We start from the raw sequence: 24,745 nt of genomic DNA on the forward strand, positions 1-24,745 counted from the left end.
AGTTGTAAAAAAATTGTTAAATATAGCAACAAATCTGTGTAACAAATGGTATCAACCCAAAAATTGCAACTTATGAGACATAATAGAGCATGGGGATGGCCATCATATACTTCTATCATGATGTTCTAAGCCCTTATAAACTTTCACAATTTATTTTAATTAATTAATTAATTAATGTTTATTTCTGATTTATGACGAGAACAACTTGACACACAGTGCCGAGGTGCATCTCAAATTAATCTTCAGGTTCCCAGCTTTCAGATGATGTACACCACTTCTATGTGACATCTACTGTTGACCTGCTATCTCACCCTAAAGACCTCCTGTACCCCCCTAAAAAAATGGTTCTAAGCGGGTCTCTAAGGGTTAAACAACATACCAGCTGCATCAGTGGGATGGTGCAATTCGAGCACTGAAACAGAACAGACTTGAGGAAGTGATTTCAGCTGAGGAAATAACACTGTGATTGCTTGGTGACAGTCAAGAGTTGCTTTATGCACTTTACTTTATAAAAGGCTGCATAAAACATGCACAATGGACATTGGTGCTGATTAAGTGACACGATAGCAAACAGTAGGAGACAGTAAACAAAATGAGATAGTGGAAGGTCCTTGTGTACCAACTTTACAGACGGTGTTCCAGTAGATATGTACAGTTATGGATTTAATGCTCCATAGGTTTAATAGAGGGCTTTTACAAGCTCAGATCCAGGCTCAATAATAGCAGAGTAATGGAGAGCACACAGTAGGAGGGATGAATGGTAAACACTAGCCTTGAGTGAACACTGGAAATTGAAGGACTATATTTTTATAGTCATTTAAAAATCATTCAAAGCTTAATCAATGAGACCTTGATATCATAATCAATATTTGTGTCAGAAACTGGAGACACACATCAAGGTTTTCCATTCATATATCACCCACCGCTTTCATTATCCGTCAAGATGGATGGATGAAAAAAGCAGACTGTGCGACAAGTGCATCCTGCGTTATGTTCCCTTTGCTGTGTTGACACAGACTAACTATTGTTACAGTATTGATCGAGTAAATGAGCAGGCGGCAGGGCTGTAGCAAAGTCCAGCTGATGTGATTGGTATCCGATCAGTCTGTCCTCCTTTCGGCTCTCGGTTCTAACAGTTTTTCCAGTTCTAATTGAGCGGACTGCGAGGCTTTCGTACCAGCAACGTTTATCATCTCTGTGTGTCAGTTCCAGTTCCTGGGCAGGCTCTCGAGGATTCTGCGTCGGTGGGAAGGGTTCGTCACTCCTGCGGCGCATAGATCCTCCTCAGTGATGCCACTGTAGAGAGGACAAAATGACACTGAATCATAGACTGTATATAAGAAGTGGACGCAGTCACCGTGATGTCACCAATTGGTTTGTAGACTGCTGTTTGAAGGCTCGAGTTCGTCATTTTGGCCGTCGCCATGATGTTTTTTTGCACCAAGAACTGACTGAGGGTGGAGCTAAGTACTATTGAATGCTGAATAAGACATTTTCAGGCAACCAAAAAGGTTATAATTAACTTTCATGAACTGAAAACACACTGTGAAAGAGTTAAAGTTCTAAGATGAAAACACGGACAACACCCGGACCGGACAATGCCGTGGTAGCGACCTGTCAATCAGAAGGTAACCCCACCCTTAAGAATACCCTGCTTTATGGTCTGTTTGACTCTAAATGGAACCATAATTTACTAAATGAACATCATGTTGTATTGAAGAAGACTTGAAACTAGCAACTGAGACCATAAACTCATGTTTACAATGTTTACTGAGGTAATAAATCAAGTGAGAAGTGGGGTCATTTTCTGATAGACTTCTATATAATCAGATTTCTTTTTGCAACCAGAGGAGTCGCCCCCTGCTGGCTATTAGAAAGAATGCAAGTTTCAAGTACTTCCGCATTAGCTTCACTTCTCAGATCCGAAGGTTACCCACTGCACTGAATCAAGCCTGACTGGAAATTCAATAGCAATTCATAGTGATTATTACGTAGTTTGTAAAGTTTATAACATCATACATAGTCCAGTAAATCTTTGTAAGTACACGTTTGCCAACATCTTTATATCAACACAACACGACTGGATTTATTGTAACATTGGTGCCCCAGTGAAGCTCTAACTGCTACATGTTCAGTCCTCTCTCAGATGACCATGACTGTCACATTTGACCTTCAACAGATTACTGCAACTGTCTTGTGAATGCCGAGGTTATTTCTACAGACAAATATAACTTCCTCTGTGTCTGTGTAGCAACTGTAGCCGCATTATTTGTGTCTGTCTATGAAGTACGACTTGTGGAACGTGTTATCCAAAATCATTTTACCCAGTGCTTGAAGTGGAAAATAATAAGTGCCAGTTCTCCCCTTATTCACATGTTGCTCTAAGCATTGACCGGTATCAGCAATCTCTTGCGACTTATTCCTATTTATTCATTATTTCTTTAAGCATGTTATACCGTGTCAGTCATAATCAGTTCTGATTTTATTGCTATATTATTATACTTGGGTCATGCATCTTCTATAGTAGGTCTATAATACTCCAATAATATACCAACTGGAACATTTTAGGGTTAAGGTGGTGTGTTTAGTGTTAACAGTTAAAGTGATTTCCTGCGTTATTTGTAGCCTGTAGTCGGGTATCATTCAGGTTTTAGGAGCAGTGTCCCAATCAGGATATTCCTACATATTATGCAGCAGCATAAAGAGACACATTCTGAATGTTTACAGTGAATAAAAAATACTAGGAGATATTGGGTTTGGGGGTCCTTCCCCAAGAACATTTCAAGGTTTTTGACTTAAAACTAAGCAATTTTACATTGTTTTGGACCATTATTATTACTAGTTAAATGATTATTTTATTACTTACACATATCACGGCCTTCAGATTCAGAAAAAATTTAAATAATGTTTCATTAATTATAATGTTCACAAATAAAAAAAGTTATGACGAATAGTTGACTAATTCTTTTACAAAAAGGACGTTAACATTGTTTCGATAAATAACAGCGCCCTCGCTCAAACCCCACCTCCCCTGTGCCGTGTGTCTGCTCGTCCAGATGCTCCCCACATTGTTTTTATGTTTATACGGCATAAGGCGCGATGCAAAAATGCTGGCTGTTATGAATCTCCCAGATAACCGGATATGGAGAGGGCAGAAAGGTGTAAAGGCAGCTTTGCACAAGAAAAAGTCATGGTACGCCAAAGAGTAAAATGTAAAAGTGCCGTCCTTCGAGCACTGATTTTACCTGAAGTAATCCAGATCATCCCAGCCATTAAGGCTGAGTCCCAGGGTGTATTTCTGAAGACCCAGAGCACTGAGAAGCTCCCGCACGGTCTCTGGTGCACCTTGTAGCACGGATACCTACGTTGAGATAAAGCAGACCGATTATTTTTTTTTATTTACAGAGAGCCAGGAGTCATGTCTTTTTAAAACTTGTCTTAGAGAGCAGTGTCCTACCTCTTTCTCCCAGCTGTAGCCTCTATCTCCATGCATGGAGGGGCCATTTCTATAACTTGGCCTATGGTTGGGTATGGACGGGCCTCTCTGCACTGTGGGGAAGAAGTCAACTTCGCTGAGGGACTTGGCCATTTGCAAAGCAGTGAGGGAGTTGTCTCCTGTACGTCCAGGGGGCTGCTGGTCCACCATCCAGGGAGCAGAGGCCTGAGAGTGTGCTAAGTGAGTGGGGGTGTAGGGGAAAGCTGACGGCACCTTGGCTGCCCGGACAGGATTGGTCTGATGTTGGTCCCTTCTGTTTTTTTCCCTGATGATTGCTGAGTGATTCATATACAAATTCCTCAGGTTCTTCTCGGGCAGTATGGAGTCTTGAACTATTTTTTTAACTTGGTATTTGTCTCTGGGCTGTGAAGTCTGTTCCTGGTACTGTGGCAAGGCGTTACTTGAGGGTGGAGGTATGGGAGATGGGGTTTTGGCCGGGAAAAGCTGATAGGAGGAGTTGGTTTGGGGCGTGTGAAGGTCATTGGTTGAAGTGTACTGGGGCAGGACGGCTGGTATTTCAATCTCCGTAAAGTCTGATCTGCGACAGGGTCTTCTGTCGAAGCCCTGACGTCCTGAGATTTTGGGGAGCTGCAAGGCCTCATTTCCAGACCAGATCACCTGAGGGTCCCGTCGCTGAGGGAGTGCCTCTTCTACCCTGCGTGGCACCGACACTCCTTCAAAGATGAAGTAGGCTGGATTGGTGTAGCTGCTTGGAGTTAGTTTGGGAGGAGCTGCCAAGGACCTGCAATGTTTTGAATTTGCCAACAATTCAATGTTATCAATGTGTCCTCAACTCTCACTCACCTTCTTTGCAAGAGTTCTTAATGTGTTTTCTAACAATCACTGTTAAAGGGTAACTTCTATTTTTCAACCTGGACCCTATTTTCCCATGTGTTTGTGTCTAACTGACTAATAGCGACAACAATTTCTGAAAATGGTCCAGTATTGAGGGAGAGTGTTGTAGACAGCAGCTGCTCACGGGCTGCAATATGGTGCTATTGGGGCAAGCTGTCATTTATGTCCACTAAAAGTGCTTATTTTTGCCATGACAGGCTCTGATTGTTATTATTAGTGTCTGACATTATCGAGAGAGTCTCGCTCAAGGAGAAGTCTCATTCTGAATCTGGCGAGGTGACGTGTTGCCGGTGGAATAGTGGAATACATCCATGGTGGAAACGCGAGTGCCAGCCGGGCAGAGTTTGTTGTGTTGTAGCTTAGTGTTATCTAAAAGATTTTCAATCTCATTGCTGAATATTTAAATGCTTTTCACAATGTGGATGAGTTCTTTGAATTTGATGGCCGCCCATATTTATTTGAGCCAGAGTATACGGATATTCAGATTTCAGAATGAGACTTCTCCTTGAGCGGGACTTGGACACAATAACAAACAGACCGGATCAAGCGAAAGGTTTTATTTCTCTGTTCACCTTTCTATAATGTTGTTAGACACTTATAATAACAATCTGAGCCTGTCGGTGGCAAAAACAAGCACATTGACGCTGCTCTCTTGCCCTCGCAGCTCCTTTTGCGGCTGACGGTTTCAAGAGAAGATGAAATACAATCTAAGGAGTGCAGTTTGAGTAATACGCCTATGAATTTAAAGGCTTATCAGACATCAAAACAGTACACAGCAGCATTGAAAAAGCAAGTAATAGCATAAAAAAAAATCCATATTTTTCAGTATGATTTAGATAATATCTACTATATCACAATTCACATGATTTGGAAACAAATTTCTATGTTTTTTTTCAAAAACAAAAGTATGCAGTGGAAAGTGAGTCTAACTTTGAGCTTGGTTATGCACAGCAGCATAACACAGCAGGTAAAGTGTGCTCACAAGCTCAAAAAGGATTTGTAAAAAAAGAGGGTATGTGACTCGTCAGTGATATTACTGAGGACTGGGTACGTTTTTCAAAGAACATGAAGAGGTCCTCACCTGTTTATTGGGGCCCGTGTAGATGCAGGAGACATGTGTCCCCTCCCAGGACCTTTATCACCTTTCTCAAAATAGAACCACTCTGAAAAAGTAAAATCACAAGAAATCAACACATTTCATAATGAGCAAGACTTCCTCAAAGTCTGTGTGGTGCGTGTGGGCCAAAGGCCATGCCGGTTTTCAATCACACGGCATAGTGGTGTTTGTGTGTGTGGTTGAAGAGCCTGACCTGGCAACATAATACTCATCTGTCCTGTTTCAGTGTCTCAGGATGCATCTGGTCAGGGTCAGTCAATCAGGAGCCAAAAGAGGAAGCAGTCGATAGATACCAGCAAGTGTAAAGCCAAGCCAGGGATCATTGAGGAACCAAATAGAGGAAGCAATGTGAGACTCACGGGAGAGTCAAAGGACGAAGTGACAGTGGAGATGAAAGTTTAGTGGGAAGTGATAGTGCAAGCAAGGCATAGAGTACGGGAAGACCAGTTCCGGCTGAACCCACCATAGGTCTTCTCCCGAGTTCCTCGTCTGTCCTTGGGCACATGAACCCTGACTCGTCCTCTTATGGAGCCCATCTCCTCGCCTCGGTGACTCAAAAAGGTCTCAAACTGCTCCGACGCACCGGCCAGTGAGCGCAGAGCCACACAGCATTCACCTAAAAAACAATATTAGATCAATAACACAGTTCACGCTGAAACACGACCTGCAACCTATCCATCCAGATAGTTTCAGCATGATTTCCATAGAACTCGACACTGACTGTAATGCAACTACATTGAAGGTCAATCGCATTAGATTTGGAAGAAAATGTATATTTAAAACACTCAATTCAGTGTCTCAAAATACAGTAATTCATCCACTTTATTGTGAACCTTTTCTGCCTTTTGCATAGAGATAAAAAAAGACTGCAAGCATATGTCAGTAGTAAATAGTTGTCAACGAAACTCTTCACAAGTCGATGTGTCATCTCCAAAGAGACGTTTTTAACGGTACAGTGTGTAGGATTTGGTGATATCTAGTGGTGTGTTTGCAGATTGCAACAAACTGAGTACCCCTCCGCTCACTCCTCCCTTTCCAAGACTGCAGTAACGTGAGCCGGCGAGTGCAAAACCGTGGTAACGCCGTCCACCTTGCTCAGAGGCCATCCTCACCATAATAGCATTACTTTAGGAGCAACGGAAGTCAGACGGCGGCTGGCAGGACCACGGTTTTGCTCTCACAAGCATGTCAGAGAACTACGGTGGCCTTTAGGTAACGTAAAAACGTTAAAGGCTCTCTCTCGTGCCAGTGTTTGGTTTGTCCGTTCTGGGCTACTGTAGAAACATGGCGGAGCAACATGGCGGACTCCGTGAAGAGGACCCGCTCCCTATGTCGATATGAAGAACTCATTTTTAAGCTAACGAAAACACAACAATTCTTAGTTTTAGGTGATTATACACTCTCTTTCTACTAATACGTAGATCCCCCTAAATGTTACACTGTTCCTTTAATAAAAATGTTTGGAGATCAAGCTGAAATTTGCAAACCGTATCAAAACATAATGAAACTGAAGCAACTAAATTGTTTTATGTTTTTGGATAAACTGCCATTTTAAGGTCACTTATTAGCCAACCTGGAGGGGATGTTATAAATGGAGTAGTTAATTAGACAAAGTGACCAACCGTATGACTCAAACCCGTCACATGACTTGACGGACAACAGCAGGTGCTGATCCTGAAGATACTCCATGTCAGACATGATTGGAAGAAGCTATAACCGACATAAACAAATTACAACGTTAAGAATTTGACTTCAAGAACAAACAATATTTTCAGCCGTTTCCAAATGAATTTCCTCGCTAACCTTCGGCAGCTGTTTGAAGGACCAGCCCAGTTTCAGAAAGCGGGGAACGTCACAGCTCTGTGAGTCATTCTCACTTGAGCGTCGTGTCTCTGCAAAGAAAGACATGAATGAATCTTTGCACTGTGCTGTTTAACGGCTTTATGTAAAATATATGTTTTCATGTGGCACCATACTGTACCTTCAAGGCAAGACGAATGAAATTCAATGAAGAACTTTGCTTTGCTCGCCGTCTTCACGATGGCCTCGATGCCTTCCAGCTCTACCCAGGCCTTCTCCATGCTTGGATTTGTGTCTGTGTGCGAGACAAACGCATAACAACATTGTTCACTTAATGAAGGGACTCAGTCATATTCCATCTGTTTGTGTCCACAACAATGACAGCACCTGTTTTGGAGCCGAACGGTGACGTCACTCCCACTTGGAATGTGGCAAAAACAGGCGAGTGATCGCTGGTGAAGATGTCATCTGTGCAACCTGGTGAGAGACAAATACACCATACATCATATTACTTTATTATTATAATTATAATAACCGCTAAATATCTACTGTAGTTAAAGTCATTGTGCAGTACTGTAAGGCAGATGACAAAAGAGTGATTTAGGAGACAAAGATTTGTTTTGCTACTACTCAGTGTTTGTTATGTTATGATAGTTTGCTGAGGTTAGTCAGGAACAGAAGCTCGGGTAGAATAAGAGGAAATGACTCTGTTTCTTTAGGGACCACAGACCAGGATGTAGGGGTTGACCGTTATTCTTTTTGAGGGTTGCTCTTATTTTGCAGTGGTACAAAATGAAAAAAAATGACCACAGGTATCTAATTTAAGAATGCTGCATCAAAACCTTTGGCTATGTCTAGACTTAACCCTCAGAGACCCACTTAGGCACATTTTTGTCTTTTTTTAGGTGGGTACAGAGGGTCTTTATGGGGAGATAGCACGTCAGCAGTATATGTCACATAGAAGTGGTGTACATCATCTGAAAGCTGGGAACCTGAAGATTAATTTGAGATGCAGCTCAGCACTGTGTGTCAAATTGCTATAGTCATAAACCTGTAGTAAACATGAACAAATGAACAAATTAATTAATTCAAATGGATCGTATCAGGGCTTAGAACATTATGATGGAAGTATATGATGGTCATCCCCATGCTCTATTATGTCTCATAAGTTGTTGCAGAAATTTTTGGGTTGATACCATTTGTTACACCGATTTGGTGCTAAATTTAACCATTTTTTTTACCATTTGAGAATTGATAAAAAATGGTCAATAATCCCTCCAAAATACCACATTTAAGACACCAAGACCTCGAGGAACACCATAGAAAAAGCCATGCTATGATTGGGCTCATTGGATACAAAAGAATACTCAGCTTCACAGTAATACCCAATTTATGTAATTCCAAGACTGTTTAGGGACCCCAGTATGCAGAAATATTCAAATACACCATTTTTTGAATAGGCGAAAATAACACATTTTTGCTGCATGCAAAAAACTGCATGTGATTATCAAAAAGTGGGCATGTCTGTAAAGGGGAGACTCGTGGATACCCATAGAACCAATTTTAATTCAGATAAGACCAATGGATTCCTTCAGTTTTGTAGTTTCATATGATGCCAGTACCTTCACTCTAGCTCTAAAACTGAATCTGCTACAGCCTCTGAAAGACAGTAAAGTCTGTCGGGATGGTCTGCGATCCCACGGGTGTCAGAGCACTGACATCTCTGTGCTGCTCGTACACATTTTGTCTGTTCTTTACTTAACTGTTTACTTTTCTACTTGAATCTTTTTTTAATACATTTTATTTTAAATCTCCAGATCTTACCATATGCAGTGCACATGATGTGCGTCTCTGGGTAGGACTTCCACAGAATCCTATCACACCATGATGGGACATTGACTCGAACCTACAGAAACAGATTCAGGTATAAGTCAACAATGCATTGCACAACAAGTTAAACTGCCAGATATAGAAACACTATGCATTTAAGGACGCCTTCATTCCTGTTATGACAGAGGTTCCTGTTTTAGACTGTGGGTTAACTCTGAACCTCCTATTTTTAGTGGTCATGCCAGCTGCTGTCAATCACCTCTCCCTTCAATAGGATTAAGTTATGCATTCAAATATCTTAAGAAGTGAGTCAACTGTATATTTAGAGTGCTTCTAGGATATTTTCTTTGTAGTTGTGCTTTGCTGGTACAGTAGGTATTACATATTTCGCATTAGAGAATACAGTAAACCTGAATGTCATTCAGAAAAATGATTAAGAGACAAACTACGATGAAGAGGTGCCTTTATGTGGATAATGATAGCACTTAATGAAACACTGAGTGGCTCCAAAAAGAAACATTGCTCATGGCTCTCCAGCATCTTTAAGATGCATTGGGCCTAATGCAGGAAGCGATATAAGGACAACTATTCTCTTATTTCTGTTCTCCAGGTTATCCACGGTTTGTTCTTATTTTGTTAGCACCTACTGATTTCTGAGATTCACCAGTGTTTTCTTATTTTCGCTCTTCTCTTAGGTAAGAGAGAATTTTACGAGTGGTTGAGAGCACTCTTACCAAGATAAGTACAAAATATCTTCTTTTCACAGTCCACACATTGTTTGTCGAATGCAAAAAAAACAATAAGTTTTAAATTTAAGGAACATAAAAAACATGTAATCAAATTTAGATTATTATATGTGTTAAAGTAATTATAATGATTGGATTATTACATTTGTGGGCTAAAGAAATACTATTGGTCCATTGATCCCAATTAAGATGGTATTTAAAAATGAAATATTGATATCATGTTAATAACACCCATATTATCATATTGTGTAATCCAGCACCTCTTAAATCATTTTATATACAGTTATGGTTACAGACTCTCTCTGTACCTCCCTAAACTCGTATTTTGAGTGTAATTCATTTGCCAAATAAGTGACAAAACCCATAATAAATAAAGATGAATCTAGCATTGTTATTATTATTATTTCAAATTGTCTATAGATATTGCGTTAATTTTGTTATTCTGAATTATTTTGGCCATGATAATCTTGTAGTGAAAATCTGATATTGTGACAGTCCTACTTAAGACTGTAAAAACCTTGATGATATAACGTGTGTTCAGCTTCTGAATGGCTTACGTACTGCTCTTAGATGCTTTGGCCGTCCAGGCCTTATACGCAGGGAACGCATTTTTAGTGATCGCACGAATCTATTAGATGAGACGGATGAATGGCTGCTGAACCGTATCACATTGTCAAGAGCACTGCCTTTGCTGGGTTTTTGATTTTCCAGTAACGCCAGTACTGGTGGTCTGGAAAATCATATGTTTACTTGCATGATTTTAATATTTTTAACTTCACTTTTATTATTCCTGAAACTCTTTTTTTGCACTTTGCTTTGCACTCATGCACTGCTGCAATTCTTTTAAAATGTTGTATTTTCAGTGGGTTTTATTTTCCATCTTTTCTATGTATTTCTATTTCATCTTATTTTATCAAGAGTTTTATTTCCCATCTTATTTCCCAATTAATATGGCATTCGATCCCTGTTTTTATGTTCATTCTATGTCTAATTTCCCTTATTGTAAAGCACTTTGTGCTGCATTTATTGTATAAACGGTGCTTTACAAATAAAGTTTTATTGTTATTATTACTTTATTTAAAAGCACCTTGTGTTCTTCTTCTTGCAGCCTTTTTTTGGTCGTTTCTCTCCAATTCATGGGCATGTGCCAGATTATTTGCACACAACACCTGCTTTTATATAGAGTTTAGGGGGCGTTACCTATGCTAATAATAAACAATCAGCCACAAGCCTTACATTTATGATCAAATGGGATTTATCATTCAGCACACCTGGGTAAGAGCAGATTCGGATGGTTACGAACATTTGGTGCATCTGGAGTTGACTTCTCTTATTTTTTCTCTTTTTAATTAAGAGAAATATGAGAGAAATATGAGAGAAATTTAAGAGAATGCGTGAGGCCCAAAGTCTAAGAGCCACGAATGTTTGTACAAAATATCGTGGCAATCCAACCAATAGTTGTTGAGATGTCTGAGTCTGGACCAAAGTGGTGGACCAACCAACAAGCTAATGCTGCCATTCTTAGAGACATGCCACTAAAAACCTTGAAGTGATTCAAGTATTGCTTGTGTGTGTCCAAGTGCGGAAATGTGTTTATTGTGGGCAAGCATCCTTCATCCTGCGCCTGAAAGACTTTTTGATGTACACATCATCTTGTTTTTTCCTGTGCTGCTTTTGTGTAACAAAAAATGACTCACTCCTGAAGTCTTGTACTTCTGCCACAGGTAGCAGTCTCTGGAGCCCCGTTCATACCGATAGGTGGGTGGAAACGCAATCTTCTCTTCCTCTTAACCACGATAAACAGAGAGAGAGAGTAAAGAGTGAGGTAAGCAAAGGTAGAGCAGAATCTATATTAAATTGTATTTATTTATTCATCATTTATTTTGTTGTTGTAAAATAGCATTAATGGGCTTATACAATTAACTGTCTGATATTATAGATTTCAATACAGAACAAGGGTCAAACTGAAACTCACTGAAATTGAGAAAGGACTTCCTCTTGTGTCTCTCTCGGGTCAGCTGGTCTGCACACATGAGCTCCTCGAACTCTCTCTTAGATACGTGTTTCAGGATGTCCTGGAGTCAGAAAGAAGCAGCAACATCAATGTCTGGGTATTTGTTTTTCTTCAAGGCTGCTAAATCAGAACACTTGAAAAAATGAGCAATACGAATGAATAATAAAGAAATAAAAAAAGCTGGTCCGACCTGCACATCTAAGTCAAGTCTGTAGTTGAGGTCTCCGCACCAAAAGAGATGGGCGAAGCGCAGGCTGATATCGAAGGCACCGAGCTGTTTGTCGCCCAGAGAGAGCAGTCTGAGGATGTCCACAAAGTTCTGGTTCCTCCTGAACATAATATGCATTACAAAAGACAATCTTTTTAATATTACATAGAGATGTAACAGGAGCACACACATTTGGTGTTACACATATGTATGTACACGCAATGTACCTCAGGACTTTCTCACTTCCAGAGGTCAGGTGGCAGTTAACAAACCCAAAAGATGTTCCATTGAAGAGGAAGGAGACGCCAACCGCTCCCTTGTTTCCTGAAACAACAGAAACATCCTCAATCCTCCAGGCTAATAAAAACACATTTTGTTCTGTTAATCATGCACTATTATTTCTGGCTGTCAGCCATGATACTGGTCATTTCCTGTGTTTCCTTTGTGTGTATTTGTGATGGTGAGCCTACCCAATGTGCCAGTCTTCACACTGGCTGTGTTCACATGGCTGATGCGACTCTCATGCTCTGGCTTCACAAACACAGCCAGCCTCATGTTCCAGAGGGACTGTACTGCCACCTACAGGACAATGCTCCAAGTTACAACAGATAGACAAGAACTGTTTCCAGCCAGTCAAAGACACATAATTACAGATTTCTAAATTGATTTGACCCGTTTCTATTAGGGATGCACCGATACCGGATCAGATTTCGGGCTGATACTGACTCCAATAGCTGGATGGGGTATCGGTGACAATGGGGCCGAGCTATTCAATTCAATTCTATGTTTATATACTATATACATTATATACTGGAATTTTAATATTTGACCAATGTGTTGCTGCATTAAAAAGGTTTACACTTGAATTGTGATTTGTGTTAATTTTGAAGATTTTTTACCAATTTGCTGGTACATGATTTTATTTTAATAATAAATAACAACTCAGTAATTGTGTTTCTATGTATTTATTTGTTGCATTTTGTTTTACAAAGCTAGGAAAGCAATGTTTAAGTCAAGCCTGATGTTGCCTTACACATAAAAAATATAAAGTGTTGTTTTCATTTTGATTCACATCTTTGTAAAAACAAATACTCACATTTTCTCACATAATCTATCATTGCGATGATATTTGACATACATATATATATAAGCGTTCTTGTGGGTGTGTGTGTGTATATACACACACAAGAACGCTGTTGACAAAATATCAGAAACTCACAAAGCTTTTCTTTATACTCTGAGACGGTGCTGTAACATTTTCCTTCCAAGTGAAAAATGTTCCTTCACACTTATAATAATATGTGTGCTATACCAAGTTATTTTTTTCTAATTTTATATTGTTTTACTGGTTTTATTGTTTGTATTGCTTTTTTCTTTTGTATTTATTTTATTTATATGTTTTTTCTATATCTGTTGTACAGTTTTGTCTTAAATTTTACCTTAGTTTTGTCTTACTTTTGTTTGGCCTCACTGTTTGGCTTTCTGTTGTTATATTAAATCCTTTAATATAAGGTGCTATATAAATAAAGTTATTATTATTATTATAAATGTAGCATTTCAAGATTTATTTGAGGGTGAATACCATTTGAAATGTCTTTTCACATGTACAATAGGTTAAATACAAGCTTTGTAAGAATATACTTAAAACTGTATGCTTTATGTTTATATGGTTGTCTGTTGAAATATCCTTAATTTATATTCAGCTAGCTTGTACAAAATTTTTTTTTTCTAAAATGTATGCCAGATCTTTCTGTTTGAAGAGAAACCACAAAGAAGTTCCCTTGTGACTTCCCTTTCTCATCAATCTTTTTTTGTTTTATTTTTTTATTTTCTGTGAAAATAAAGAACAATAATATAAGATTATGTATGCATTTCTGCGAGTAGCATTTGGAAGATGAGTTTTGAAAATCCTAAGAGTTAGGTCGCTGCATTATTCGTCTTAACAATATGAATCTTGGTTTGGAGAAATGTGTCAAATCAATTCAGATAAACTGTGTTAGTGGGTATGGCTTCACTCTGGGATGTTATGTAAACATGTTGTGCATGTTCAGTTAATCTATTCATTATGCACAAACTAAAATAAATTACTAAATCACTAACATTAATATAATATGTTAGCAAGATGGTTAATTAGCCATCATTGTGCAAAAACAAGTGTTTGTTTCAAGTCATGTATATCTTATTTTGAAATTAGAAGTACAATGCATCCTATCAGTTAACATTTGCTCTATAAAGAGTACTTTAAAAATGTTTTTTTAAATTGCAAAATCAGATCATGACATAACTTCAGTTGCCTCTGGAGCCACAAAAGGCTTTATACAACTTTTTTTCAGATATACTGTATTACTGCCCATGACATGACCTGTATACCGTAAACCCAACAGGACCCATTGCCATTTCCAGACACTGTACTTTAACAAACTCCAAGAGATTTAACCCGATTGACTCCTGATGTGTAGTCCCCCTTTTTCTGTGAAAATATTGTAGCTTTATGGATAACGCACCCAATTAAGGTATAAGAATCCCCACTTAAAGTTGGAAAAAGCAGACTTACTTGTTTGAAGTCGATGTGAGTGTGGCTGCGAAGCGTTGCTTTGATATGTTCTGTCCACTCTCTCTCCCCCTGAGGGTTCTCCTGCGTCCCCAGGGCGTAGATGTCATGAGGGAGCATGGCGGTCGAGTCATCAGGGGTGTGACCCAAACCGCAGCAGGTCACCCATGACTGCAGGCTGCGAGGAGGAGGGGAACCACCTGTGTACACAAAACAACACAATAAATAATAATAATAATAAAATCAATAATAATAATAATAATAATAATAATAATAATAATAATAACTATAACTAATCACTTCATTTTACAGGTCTGCATATTTCATGGCAATTAGGTGATAATTAGCAAGAAACCTACCTGTATTTGAAATTTCTTTGGAATTACTGCCAATTTATCCCAATATTTACCTCAAAATTTATCGAAAATTACTTTGTTTGGCTGTCTTGCCTTGGGACTTAACTCTGGACTTTTATTATTATTATTATTTTATATAAATTATAAACATTATTTAATAATTATATTCCGCTATTTCCCAATAAGCAGTCATAAGTAGCTGGTAATTTATTTAATACATTTCTAGGAAAAAAAATACAAAGTTAATTGATATGCTTTATTTCCATGTCTGCTGGTAAATAGATAATAATTAGCAAATGACTTCTTTGAAATTTCTTAAAAATCTCCCTGAATCATTATATTTGCTACTAGGTTACATTTGTGTAGACAATAAGTCACACAATGGTGAGATTTATGCCTGATCAGAAGTGTCTTCTATTAGTTTTGGTTTTCCACTTCCAATGAACAGCAGTGCACAGCCGCTTCTCAAGCCTAAGGGCCCTATTTTAACGATTATATGCTATTTTAGCATTTAATTATTAAATAATGTTTATAATAAAGTAATTTCGATACATTTTGAGGTAAATTTTGGGGTAATTTGGCAGTAATTCCAAAGAAATTTCAAATAGGTTACTTGCTAATTATCACCTAATACCCATGAAATCTGCGGACCTGTAAAATGAAGTGTTACCAAAAACATTTCTGTTGGCTGACAGTTAAAGAGACTGTCATCACATGTATGGTTACCCATGTTCCAGGTGCCAACAAACACAGAGATCACATCAGGTTCCCTTAGCTGAGAGTGCCTGCTTCTCATCAGCTGGAGGAGCTGGCAGAAGGCATCACGTTTCTGAAAGAGATGAGAGCCACTCAGTGAATTATTGGAAAGAAAACAGTGGATTCCAGATATTAATAAAGCCAATTATCTTTCCTTACCCGTGCACTCTCAAACGTCATCTCCCGTGGTGTGTTGTGGTGGCTGTCGACCACCATGCGTACCTTGGCCGGACTGCTCTGGAACTTGACAATCTGAAGGACTGATACACGAGAAACATGCCAGCAGACAATTATACAATATATCTGCAAGCAAGAGAAACGTTATAAAAGTAAGTATTGTCTTACTTCTGTCATGTGAGACCCTCTCTATACCAAATGAACCAGCCTTCCTGTCAAAGAGCAGCACTCCTGTGTCCACATCCACAGAAACAGTCTGTCTGCCGTACCTCACCATCTTCACCTGGACACACCAAGAAAAACAACCGCTAATACATTCCCATAGTCAGAGATCAGTAGTGGGTTTTGTCTTATTGCATGTCATATTTGATTAAATAAAGATAAAATGTAATTTTCAACCTGATTTACCTGAAAGGAGTGGACGGGCAGCTGTCTGGCGTGGTTCTTGACAGGTGTTACATGAGTGAGTGTTGGTTCAGGAGGAGGCGGGTTAGGCTGCACTGCCAGATTATGATTGGTCACGGCATCTTGTAATGCTTTTAATACCTTTATGAGAAGAGAATTTGCAGTGTTACAATCTAAACCGGTGTTGACCATCACAAACAAGATTGGTCAGTTTTTCATCTTTCATTGTGAAAACCCCTGCGTTAATATTACAGGCGTTAATGCTCGATTCAGATTTTTTGCCCAGATCCGATCTTTCTGTCTAGACTGTTCACGTTCATGTTTGATGTGACCCATGTCTGATATCAGTGTGAACGGATCTCTGCCCTGAAACACCTCACATGCCGTCCGACGGCCGTCCGACGGCCCATTGTTCTGAAAATACACACTGGACTTGTTGGAGTCCAGTGACTGTGGTTTAATTAATTCAGAGTTCTGCTTTGTGAAACATGACTAATTTATGAGACAAACTGAGTGAAATGTCTGTTTGATAAGTTAATTTACATTTTAAATGACTGGCGGCGAGACAAATCAAGTCTTCAACTGTTTCCTACTGTCGGAAAACCTCCGTTGATTGTGAAATTGACGGTAAACATCTACTCCTTCTAAAGATTATTTATTATTTCTTACGATTCATGAACATATAGTAACTAATTTGGCTAACATGATAGAACAAAATTTGGTTTTAATTTTAGCTGCATGTAAAGTGAATAAATGTGATGTTTCCCAGATAAAGCTTGTCTGCATTAAAGATGCAGTTTATAAATTTTTTTAACTGCTGATTTATTAAATTGGCGTTCTACTGAGTGAAACATGATGCCAAATTCAGCAGAAGAACTCAATATAGAAAAAGTATTTTTTTGTCAGGTAACAAACATTATCAGTGTCTGATTGACGCACTGCAGTTCTGTGGAGAGAGAGAGCTACTTCTTTTTCTGTAGGTTCAACGGAACGCACCTACACTGTATGGTGAGTGATAATAATGTGGAAAGTATAATGTGGAAAAACATACATTAATTCCGAAATGACTGTTCTCACATCGGTCGCATGGCCAGTGATCGGAAATGTATCAGATTTAGGACCACATATGAAAGTGGCCCAGATCTGATTGGGAAAAAAAATAATTTCTGTGTCCACACTACTATGAAAAAAATCAGATATGTGTCACATGAGAGCAAAAACAATATCTGATTTTGGCTACATTTGCTTGTAATGTGAATATCGCCTATAAGTTACAAGACTATGAGCAATAGTATTGTTTGAAATCACTCTATTATCACTCATGAATCTTGCCATTATCAAGAAAAGCCATTTCATAAACATACCTTTTTCTCCAGCGAAGACAGGAGGCTGACTAAAGCAGAAATCTTACACAACAGGGTGTCTATGTCCATCTCTGGGCCCTTGTTCCAAAAATAAAAGACAAAAGGCACAATGAGTTGATGTATATGGATGTATAACAGAATGCACCTTTATCACCTATAGAACTGGGTTACCATATTAGAAATTTCAGTTAGTAACTGTCCTTTGGAAAACATGCTGCATGATTTGTATTGTACCTGTGCTTTGGTGTGTGTTAAAGAGCAGCTAGGATGGTCGAAGACCTTGGCCAGGGTTTCCAGACTTGAGAGAGTCAGGTCGATCTCACTGTAGATCAGATTAATACAGAACTTTTGTTTAATGACTACACATCTATTTACATACATTTTAGTGTAGAGTATCTTCTGCATATGCAGTATATATTGTGTACTGCATCATTACAGTCCGTACATTTTCAAATTGCTCCTTGTTTTCGCGTTCGGCTCATCATTAACAATTAAAGCATGCTAACCTGTTCAAGCCTTGGCACGCAGTACCCAGAGTGCGCTTGAGGTGGCAGAGCGTTGTTGCCCCTTTGTGCACGTTCTCAATGTCAAGAGGCAGCTCACTGAAGAGGTAGTCATTGAGTAGACCGATCACCTCACCCGCAGTACTGTAGACAGGATAAAACAGGCAGAATTCAGTTTTATCTGATGGCAAAAACCACACAGCCCGTATTATATCAACACTGTTTATTAATAGGCCTCAAAAAAAGAGGTTAAAAGAATGTTCCACAGTGTTTAACATGTTGCCTTCTCTATGCTTTATTCCTACAGGTGCATATTTAAATGAGAAAATGCTGTGAACATAACAGATGGCCTATTATGCTTTTATGCTTTTCCCCTTTCCTTTAGTGTGTTATATAGTTTTTGTGCATGTAAAAGGTCTTCAAAGTTACAAAGCCTAAAGTCCACGCCAAAGGGAGTTACTCTCCCCCACAGAAAAACTGCTCCTGAACCGCTTGAAACGCCTTGCTTGAAATCCTGCCTTTTCTTCCGTAACGTGATGATGTCACCAAGTAAGACATTTGCATAATACCAGCCTAGCGGCTAGTTTGGCACAGCCTCAAACAAAGCTAGTTAGAGCAGAGCTGGAGCGGAGTCCAAATCACAACAGAGTGGGTTAGGTAGTGTACCTGGATGTGTTGAGCTCCTGCAACTTGTCCAGGAACAGGGCATGAGGGGCTGGTTTTGCTGGTGGTCCTGGGAAAGGCACTGTGTTGACAGGGGCTGGAGCTGGAGGCGGTTTCTCGTCATCTGGGCAAAACATAAAGTCAAACATTAAGAATTAGTAATGAATACTGCAGCCCTAAAAAGGAGCACCACATTTCATAGGTATGTATTCTTTTACTATGTATGCATGAAAGCATATAGTGTATTTGTACATGTATTTAACTCTTTGGTGATTTGTTGTGATAACAGCTAGCTGGCCCACCTGAGCTCTCGTCCCCAGTGTCTGTATCACGGGGAACAGCGAAGAGCAGAGGAGTGACCAGGCCCTTGTGAGGATGCTGGTACCCCAACACCAGGTCCTCCAGGGTACGAAAACAGTTCACCTGCACCCCCTGTGTTGTCTGTGACACAAACACACGTCAGAAGTCAGTGAGTATATGCACTGTATAAATCACATGAACATGTCTGCGTGCTAACAGTTTGTCATTGCTTTAAACAGAAACTGGAAAGACCACAGAAACTGTAAACAAATGGACTGTAGATGGTAAGAGACATAATCTGCACAAGCACGCAACACACTAATGTTGCATTCAGAAACATTGATAGTAATAATAATAAATGTTATTTATAAGTGCCTTTCTTGTCACCTAAGGACACTTTACAAATACACAGCTAATGCATAATAAAAGATGACAAAAATGAAAATGTACAAAAATAAATGAATAAATAAAATAAAAATAACAAACAACAAAAGTAATGAAATACATATACAGACACATTAATACATTCATAATAAGCGCATTATGAAGCACCATAATCACTTAAGCTCTTTCTTTGCTTTTGATAAACTAGCTTTGTGTAATATAAAGTGGAAAATATATACCTGACATGATTGTCCAGTGTCAAGGCCTCAATAAAAGCTATATTACGTCAACGTCACTTCCTTTTTAGTTCTCAAACTTTTTTTATAAAACAAATATGATAAAACTTCTTCGCATAAGATCTTTTTAAATATACACTTGGAAGACCTATTATGCTATAATTGAATGTATAAATATTGTAGCATAAAACTGAACACAAACTGAAACAGTTCTAACTTGTATTCTTTATGTGGTTATTCGTGGAAACTGAAGTATTTATTTGCATGACAGAAAAAGGCACATGTAAATGATTTGCTGTGATAAACAGCGTCCCAGGGGGGTTAGAAAGCTCAGCCCTATATCAAACAGGAGAGGTGATATCACTGACAGCTACTTCCTGGCAACAGTCATGTTTCACTGTGGTTCATCAGTCCCAGTCAGTCTAAAACACCCGCCCCCCAAAAAACATGGCAAGGAAGTCTTTACATGCATACATTCACATGTTTAAGTCACGAGCACAAGAGAGCCTACTCTTAAACTTTCCAACAAAAACCTGCACAGCTACACTTCGGTGGCACTCAAAGCAGTTAAGGCAAAATTAAATTGTGCACAGGTGCTGTGTTCATACACACACAATGCTACCGGTCGCATGCACAAAATCAACAGGGTTCACATTAGACCACAATACCGCGCAAGCTCCTTTCCTGCGCCCTCTTTTTAGAAGTTTTTGTTTTCATTTTGTGGTGAAAGAAACCGTTTTTTGGCTCGAGTCGAGCAACCCGTCTGTTTTGCCAGGAACTCTTCAAATAGTATTTCTTTGTACCACAAGGATCTCTTGAAAAGCAATTAAAAAGAAATGACAAGGAATAAGAGACAGTGGGAGACAAAATGGGCCCCAAAATATCTCCATGGCCATCTTGGAAAAACAAAAAGGCAAGCATGAGACTTGTGAGTTAGTGGAGCAAATCCAGTGAGGGAAAATACGTACTGGAGGTTTATACTGATGACAGTGGAAACACAACTGAAATAGCAACAGAGTTTAAGGTCTTCATTTGAAAGCAGAGGGCTTTTTCCAAGTTAGACGCTTAAAAAGGACTCGTTATTGGACTTTAATATGCAGACATAGTTAAATAAAAAGAAAGCCACAGATGATTTGTGGTTTAGACCCTGAAACTGTTTATTTCTCTCACTCTCTCGCTTTCTCTCTCCCACTGTATGTGCGTGTGTGTGTTTTTATCATCGAATAATTAGGTCATTTGCTGACTGAATGGCCCCCTGCTCAGAGTATCAAAAACAGACACATACCATTACTGGCTTAAACTCCGCCACATCCAACAGACTCATTATGTCTAATATACAAACACCCCCGTATAACAAATAAGCACACCCATTGGTCAATGACCTAGTGTGTGGGTTGAGTAGGAATCTCTGAGACATAAAAACAATTTCTCCTCTGTGCTGTTGAGCTTACGCTGCAAGCATGCGGCCACATGGCAGAGATGCCATTCAAACAGTCATGACAGAGCCTGCACAGAGAAGAAACACAAACATGTTCCTGTTCTCCATACAACAACGGGCAATAGGAAGCCATTGTTTGATCCCTCTAACTCCATCTGACCAGCTGTGTCTCTCTCTCTGTGTACAGTTTGTGCCAAGACATCTATTGTGTTTCTCTCTCAGCCAATTAGACTGTCGTCAGGCTACTAAACAGGCGTTATCGGTCGCTAAAAGAACCATAGATGTGGGTCAATATGGGCCTACTCCACCCACTAGTAGGTTTATATCATCTATTCACATGGTAGATCACCGAAAGAAGGTATAAAAGAACATGACAGCGACCTGTAGTGGCCGTAGTAATTATGACAGGAGTGGAAGTCAGGCACTGTAGTATATAGACAGCATGAGGCGCCGATATCGGGGGCGATGGATGGAACATAAAACACAGGATTTTCACCCAGCCTTCTGGGGATTGCATCCCGTGTGAGACCAACAGCATGTATTGTAGTTGTGTTTGTGTTCACAAATGTTAAGTTTCTCTTTCACTTTTGAAATGTAGTTATTTTTAGCCAAAACACAATGTTTTTCCCTAAACTCACCTAGTGTTTTTGTTGCCTTAACCTAAAGAAGTTGTCATTTTGTTGCCTAAACCTAAAGAAGTTGTATTTTTGTTACCTAAACCTAAAGAAGTTGTATTTTTGTTACCTAAACCTAAAGAAGTTGTCGTTCTGTTTCCTAAAACTAAAGAAGTTGTCGTTTTGTTGCCTAAACCTAAAGAAGTTGTCGTTTTGTTGCCTAAACCTAATGAAGTGTTTAGTTGCCTAAACCTAAAAAAGGTGTAGTTTTGTTGCCTAAACTTAAATAAGTTGTTTTTTGTTTGTGTTCAAAACATGAGGTTTCATTCAGTTTCACAACGTGTTAGAACGTGTTGCTTTTAAGTTTCGCTTTCACTTTTACAATTTCACTTTTACAACGTAGTAGGCGTAGCAGGCCCCTACTGACCAACATCTATGGTGCTTATGGCGACTGATAAAGGCTATTTAATGGCCTGATAACAGTCGTATCAGGTGCAGGTCTTCCTTGTCAGATGGAGGATTTGGTGTTGTGTGGCGATGAAGACTCACCTGAACTGCTAGAAGGCCGTCTGCGTCGGGAAGAATACGATAGGTGTGAACATGACGTTGGAACCTTTGGAAACCAAAAATAACTCTGTTATTAAATGCCAAATTACTACAACACGCTTCTGAGCAAACATTCAAAGGGAAAATACAGTTAAATGTATTGTTTAAATCAGGACCAGATGTCTAACTGTAGTTAAAGACACTGTAACTTTCTTAACAAGGCGCCAGTTGTTTTACAGATCACTAATGACGTGGCTTGTTTTAGTTATACAATGTGTGAGAGACACCTAGATCATCATCTCCATCGGTCACGTCACAGGAATTTGTTTCAGGCAAAGATGATGCCAGTTTTTAATCAGTTAGCTACTGTATGTTACCTGAACAAAGGGGAACCATGATAGCACAATCAAATGCCTGGAGATATTTAAGAAAACTAAAAGGGGGAATGACATATTGAGAAAAGAACGAAGGGAAAGAGGGAGCACTGTGAGCGGCCCCGGCTCAGCTTTCAGGAATGTATCTGGCTCAGGCTGATGAGCAGTCAGCGTAGTGCGGTCGCTGGAGCTCCCGCCCTCTTTCAGGGGCCCCAGGGAAGAAATAGGGGTAAGAGGGGAAACAGGGAGTCCTGGGCCAGGGTTTGACTGTCTGAGATGTTCGGACAGGACAGAGGGTGTATGTGTGAGGTCGGCCCTGCCTGTACGCAGCACTTTAAGCCGTTCTTAGCTGGCAGATGATGGTGAAAGTGATGGATATGACAGGGGGAGTGAAGCTGCTGAATCAATTCACAGATGGGGACATTCTGCAGAAATGTTATGAATAGTTTCCAATCCTACACGCCAAAATCTAAAAGTTTCAAGAGATTAGGTAATTAGTTATGGTTTTACATAAAGAAGAACTGTTTCTTCCCACCAGGGTTATTATGTAAGGGATAATGTACAGCGAGCATGTCATTGTTGTGAAATGAACCCTGTCGCGTCAGGATCTCGCATCGTCCTGAAGGGGTTTAGTTTCCAACAATGACCCGCTTGCTGTACATTATCCCGCTTATTACACGGCTACTTACTTAAGAAATCAACAATTTTCCATAAAAAATGGTCCTCCAGAGTCCGAGATCAGACCTGCGTCCATAGCAACGGCCTGTTTTACATAGCAACGGCTTGCTATAAGGAAATAAAAGACCGTAGAACGCCATGATTGACCAAACAGAATCGAGTATTCAACAAAGCCGTGTAATAAAGTAAACTAAAACTGAAACTAAAATTAAAATAAGCAGTTAAAACTGAAACTGAAACTAAATTAAAAATGTATCCTTGAAGTTTTAACTAATAAAATAAAATAAATATGAACGTAATTTCATTTCACTTTTAGGTTTTTTAGCTATAATATATCACTGCCGAAAAAAGGAGACAGCATGAATTCCGTCAACTCTTGTGATTGAACCACAGAATATGAACGGATTTGTCTTTCCAGGAGGTGGCGCTATGCCGCAATTGCTTCACATTGGACACTAAAGTAGCATGAAAATTAAACATTAAACATTATGACAATTCATATACAGTTCTCCACTATGTGTTTTGTATGTATGTAGCTACATACTTCTAAGACATTATACCTGGCCCGAACAATACAAACTAAACTAGACTCGTTGTCACAGGCATCGGCGTTAGTTACCGACACTTAAGGCACCCTTTAGCGCCGGTATGAGACACAACAGGCTTTCCATTAACTATAACGTAAACCTGTCCACGTCAATATTAACGCTCGGGGAAAGTGCGTCAGGAGTGTGGTGATGTAGCTTTAAGAGCGAAAAGGCTTTCATCTAGGAGACCATTTCCCATGTGTCACGTTACAATCAGCTGATCATTCATGTCAGTGTCATTTCCACTGTACAAATGTAGTCTTAAGCCCAACCATGTTGTTTTTCCTAAACCTACCAATAGTGGTTTTATTGCCTAATCCTAAGCAGGTGTTTTTGTTTACTTCACAACATTAAGCACGCGTTTACTACAACCGAAAAGTGACGCAGAGGGCTCGTTAAACATGTGTTTACTGCGACCAAAGAGAGTGACGCCGAGGGGTCTGACAAAGCGTCATTATGAGTTGGGATGAGAACACGTTGAAACTACAAATCTAAAAACTGAACTGTTATAACCTTTCTTCTCACATAGGGCACCGTTTACTACTTCAAGACATCCTGAGTGAATCATTCATTAAGTATTTCCAAGGAGGTGGAGCACATAAAAATAGAGTATATAAAGTAACATTCAGTGACAGTGCAGAGAGTCCCATTCCCTTCCCTTTCCCTGTCTTTTAAGTTAGGATCTACACAGTTATACACTTACAAGTACATTGACAGTACAAGCTCACAGGTGTCCGTACAGAACGC

The 24,745-nt window shown here is 39.4% G+C and overlaps 1 protein-coding gene across 3 annotated transcripts in view; it reads right to left on the reverse strand.

Annotated features, from left to right (window-relative positions):
• Nucleotides 1-474: 474 nt before the first annotated feature.
• inppl1b (inositol polyphosphate phosphatase-like 1b) overlaps nucleotides 475-24,745 on the reverse strand; it is a 39,252-nt gene continuing 14,981 nt past the window's right edge. For all 3 annotated transcript variants that reach the window (XM_074648510.1, XM_074648509.1, XM_074648508.1), the window contains 26 exons: nucleotides 22,363-22,426; nucleotides 19,144-19,282; nucleotides 18,845-18,965; nucleotides 18,182-18,322; nucleotides 17,910-17,997; nucleotides 17,676-17,753; nucleotides 16,315-16,452; nucleotides 16,075-16,189; nucleotides 15,889-15,989; nucleotides 15,700-15,802; nucleotides 14,621-14,817; nucleotides 12,537-12,645; nucleotides 12,294-12,390; nucleotides 12,049-12,187; nucleotides 11,820-11,919; nucleotides 11,542-11,630; nucleotides 9,093-9,174; nucleotides 7,656-7,745; nucleotides 7,450-7,563; nucleotides 7,272-7,360; nucleotides 7,091-7,178; nucleotides 5,932-6,084; nucleotides 5,433-5,514; nucleotides 3,458-4,238; nucleotides 3,246-3,361; nucleotides 475-1,296 (listed from right to left, as the gene is read on the reverse strand). In XM_074648510.1, the coding sequence (XP_074504611.1) occupies nucleotides 1,203-1,296; nucleotides 3,246-3,361; nucleotides 3,458-4,238; nucleotides 5,433-5,514; nucleotides 5,932-6,084; nucleotides 7,091-7,178; nucleotides 7,272-7,360; nucleotides 7,450-7,563; nucleotides 7,656-7,745; nucleotides 9,093-9,174; nucleotides 11,542-11,630; nucleotides 11,820-11,919; nucleotides 12,049-12,187; nucleotides 12,294-12,390; nucleotides 12,537-12,645; nucleotides 14,621-14,817; nucleotides 15,700-15,802; nucleotides 15,889-15,989; nucleotides 16,075-16,189; nucleotides 16,315-16,452; nucleotides 17,676-17,744 (2,946 nt within the window). In that variant the 5' untranslated portion in view covers nucleotides 17,745-17,753; nucleotides 17,910-17,997; nucleotides 18,182-18,322; ... (1 more) ...; nucleotides 19,144-19,282; nucleotides 22,363-22,426 and the 3' untranslated portion in view covers nucleotides 475-1,202. The remainder of the gene's footprint in view (nucleotides 1,297-3,245; nucleotides 3,362-3,457; nucleotides 4,239-5,432; nucleotides 5,515-5,931; nucleotides 6,085-7,090; nucleotides 7,179-7,271; nucleotides 7,361-7,449; nucleotides 7,564-7,655; nucleotides 7,746-9,092; nucleotides 9,175-11,541; nucleotides 11,631-11,819; nucleotides 11,920-12,048; nucleotides 12,188-12,293; nucleotides 12,391-12,536; nucleotides 12,646-14,620; nucleotides 14,818-15,699; nucleotides 15,803-15,888; nucleotides 15,990-16,074; nucleotides 16,190-16,314; nucleotides 16,453-17,675; nucleotides 17,754-17,909; nucleotides 17,998-18,181; nucleotides 18,323-18,844; nucleotides 18,966-19,143; nucleotides 19,283-22,362; nucleotides 22,427-24,745) is intronic.

This window comes from Sebastes fasciatus, chromosome 10, assembly GCF_043250625.1.
Source record: "Sebastes fasciatus isolate fSebFas1 chromosome 10, fSebFas1.pri, whole genome shotgun sequence".
NCBI lineage: Eukaryota > Metazoa > Chordata > Actinopteri > Perciformes > Sebastidae > Sebastes > Sebastes fasciatus.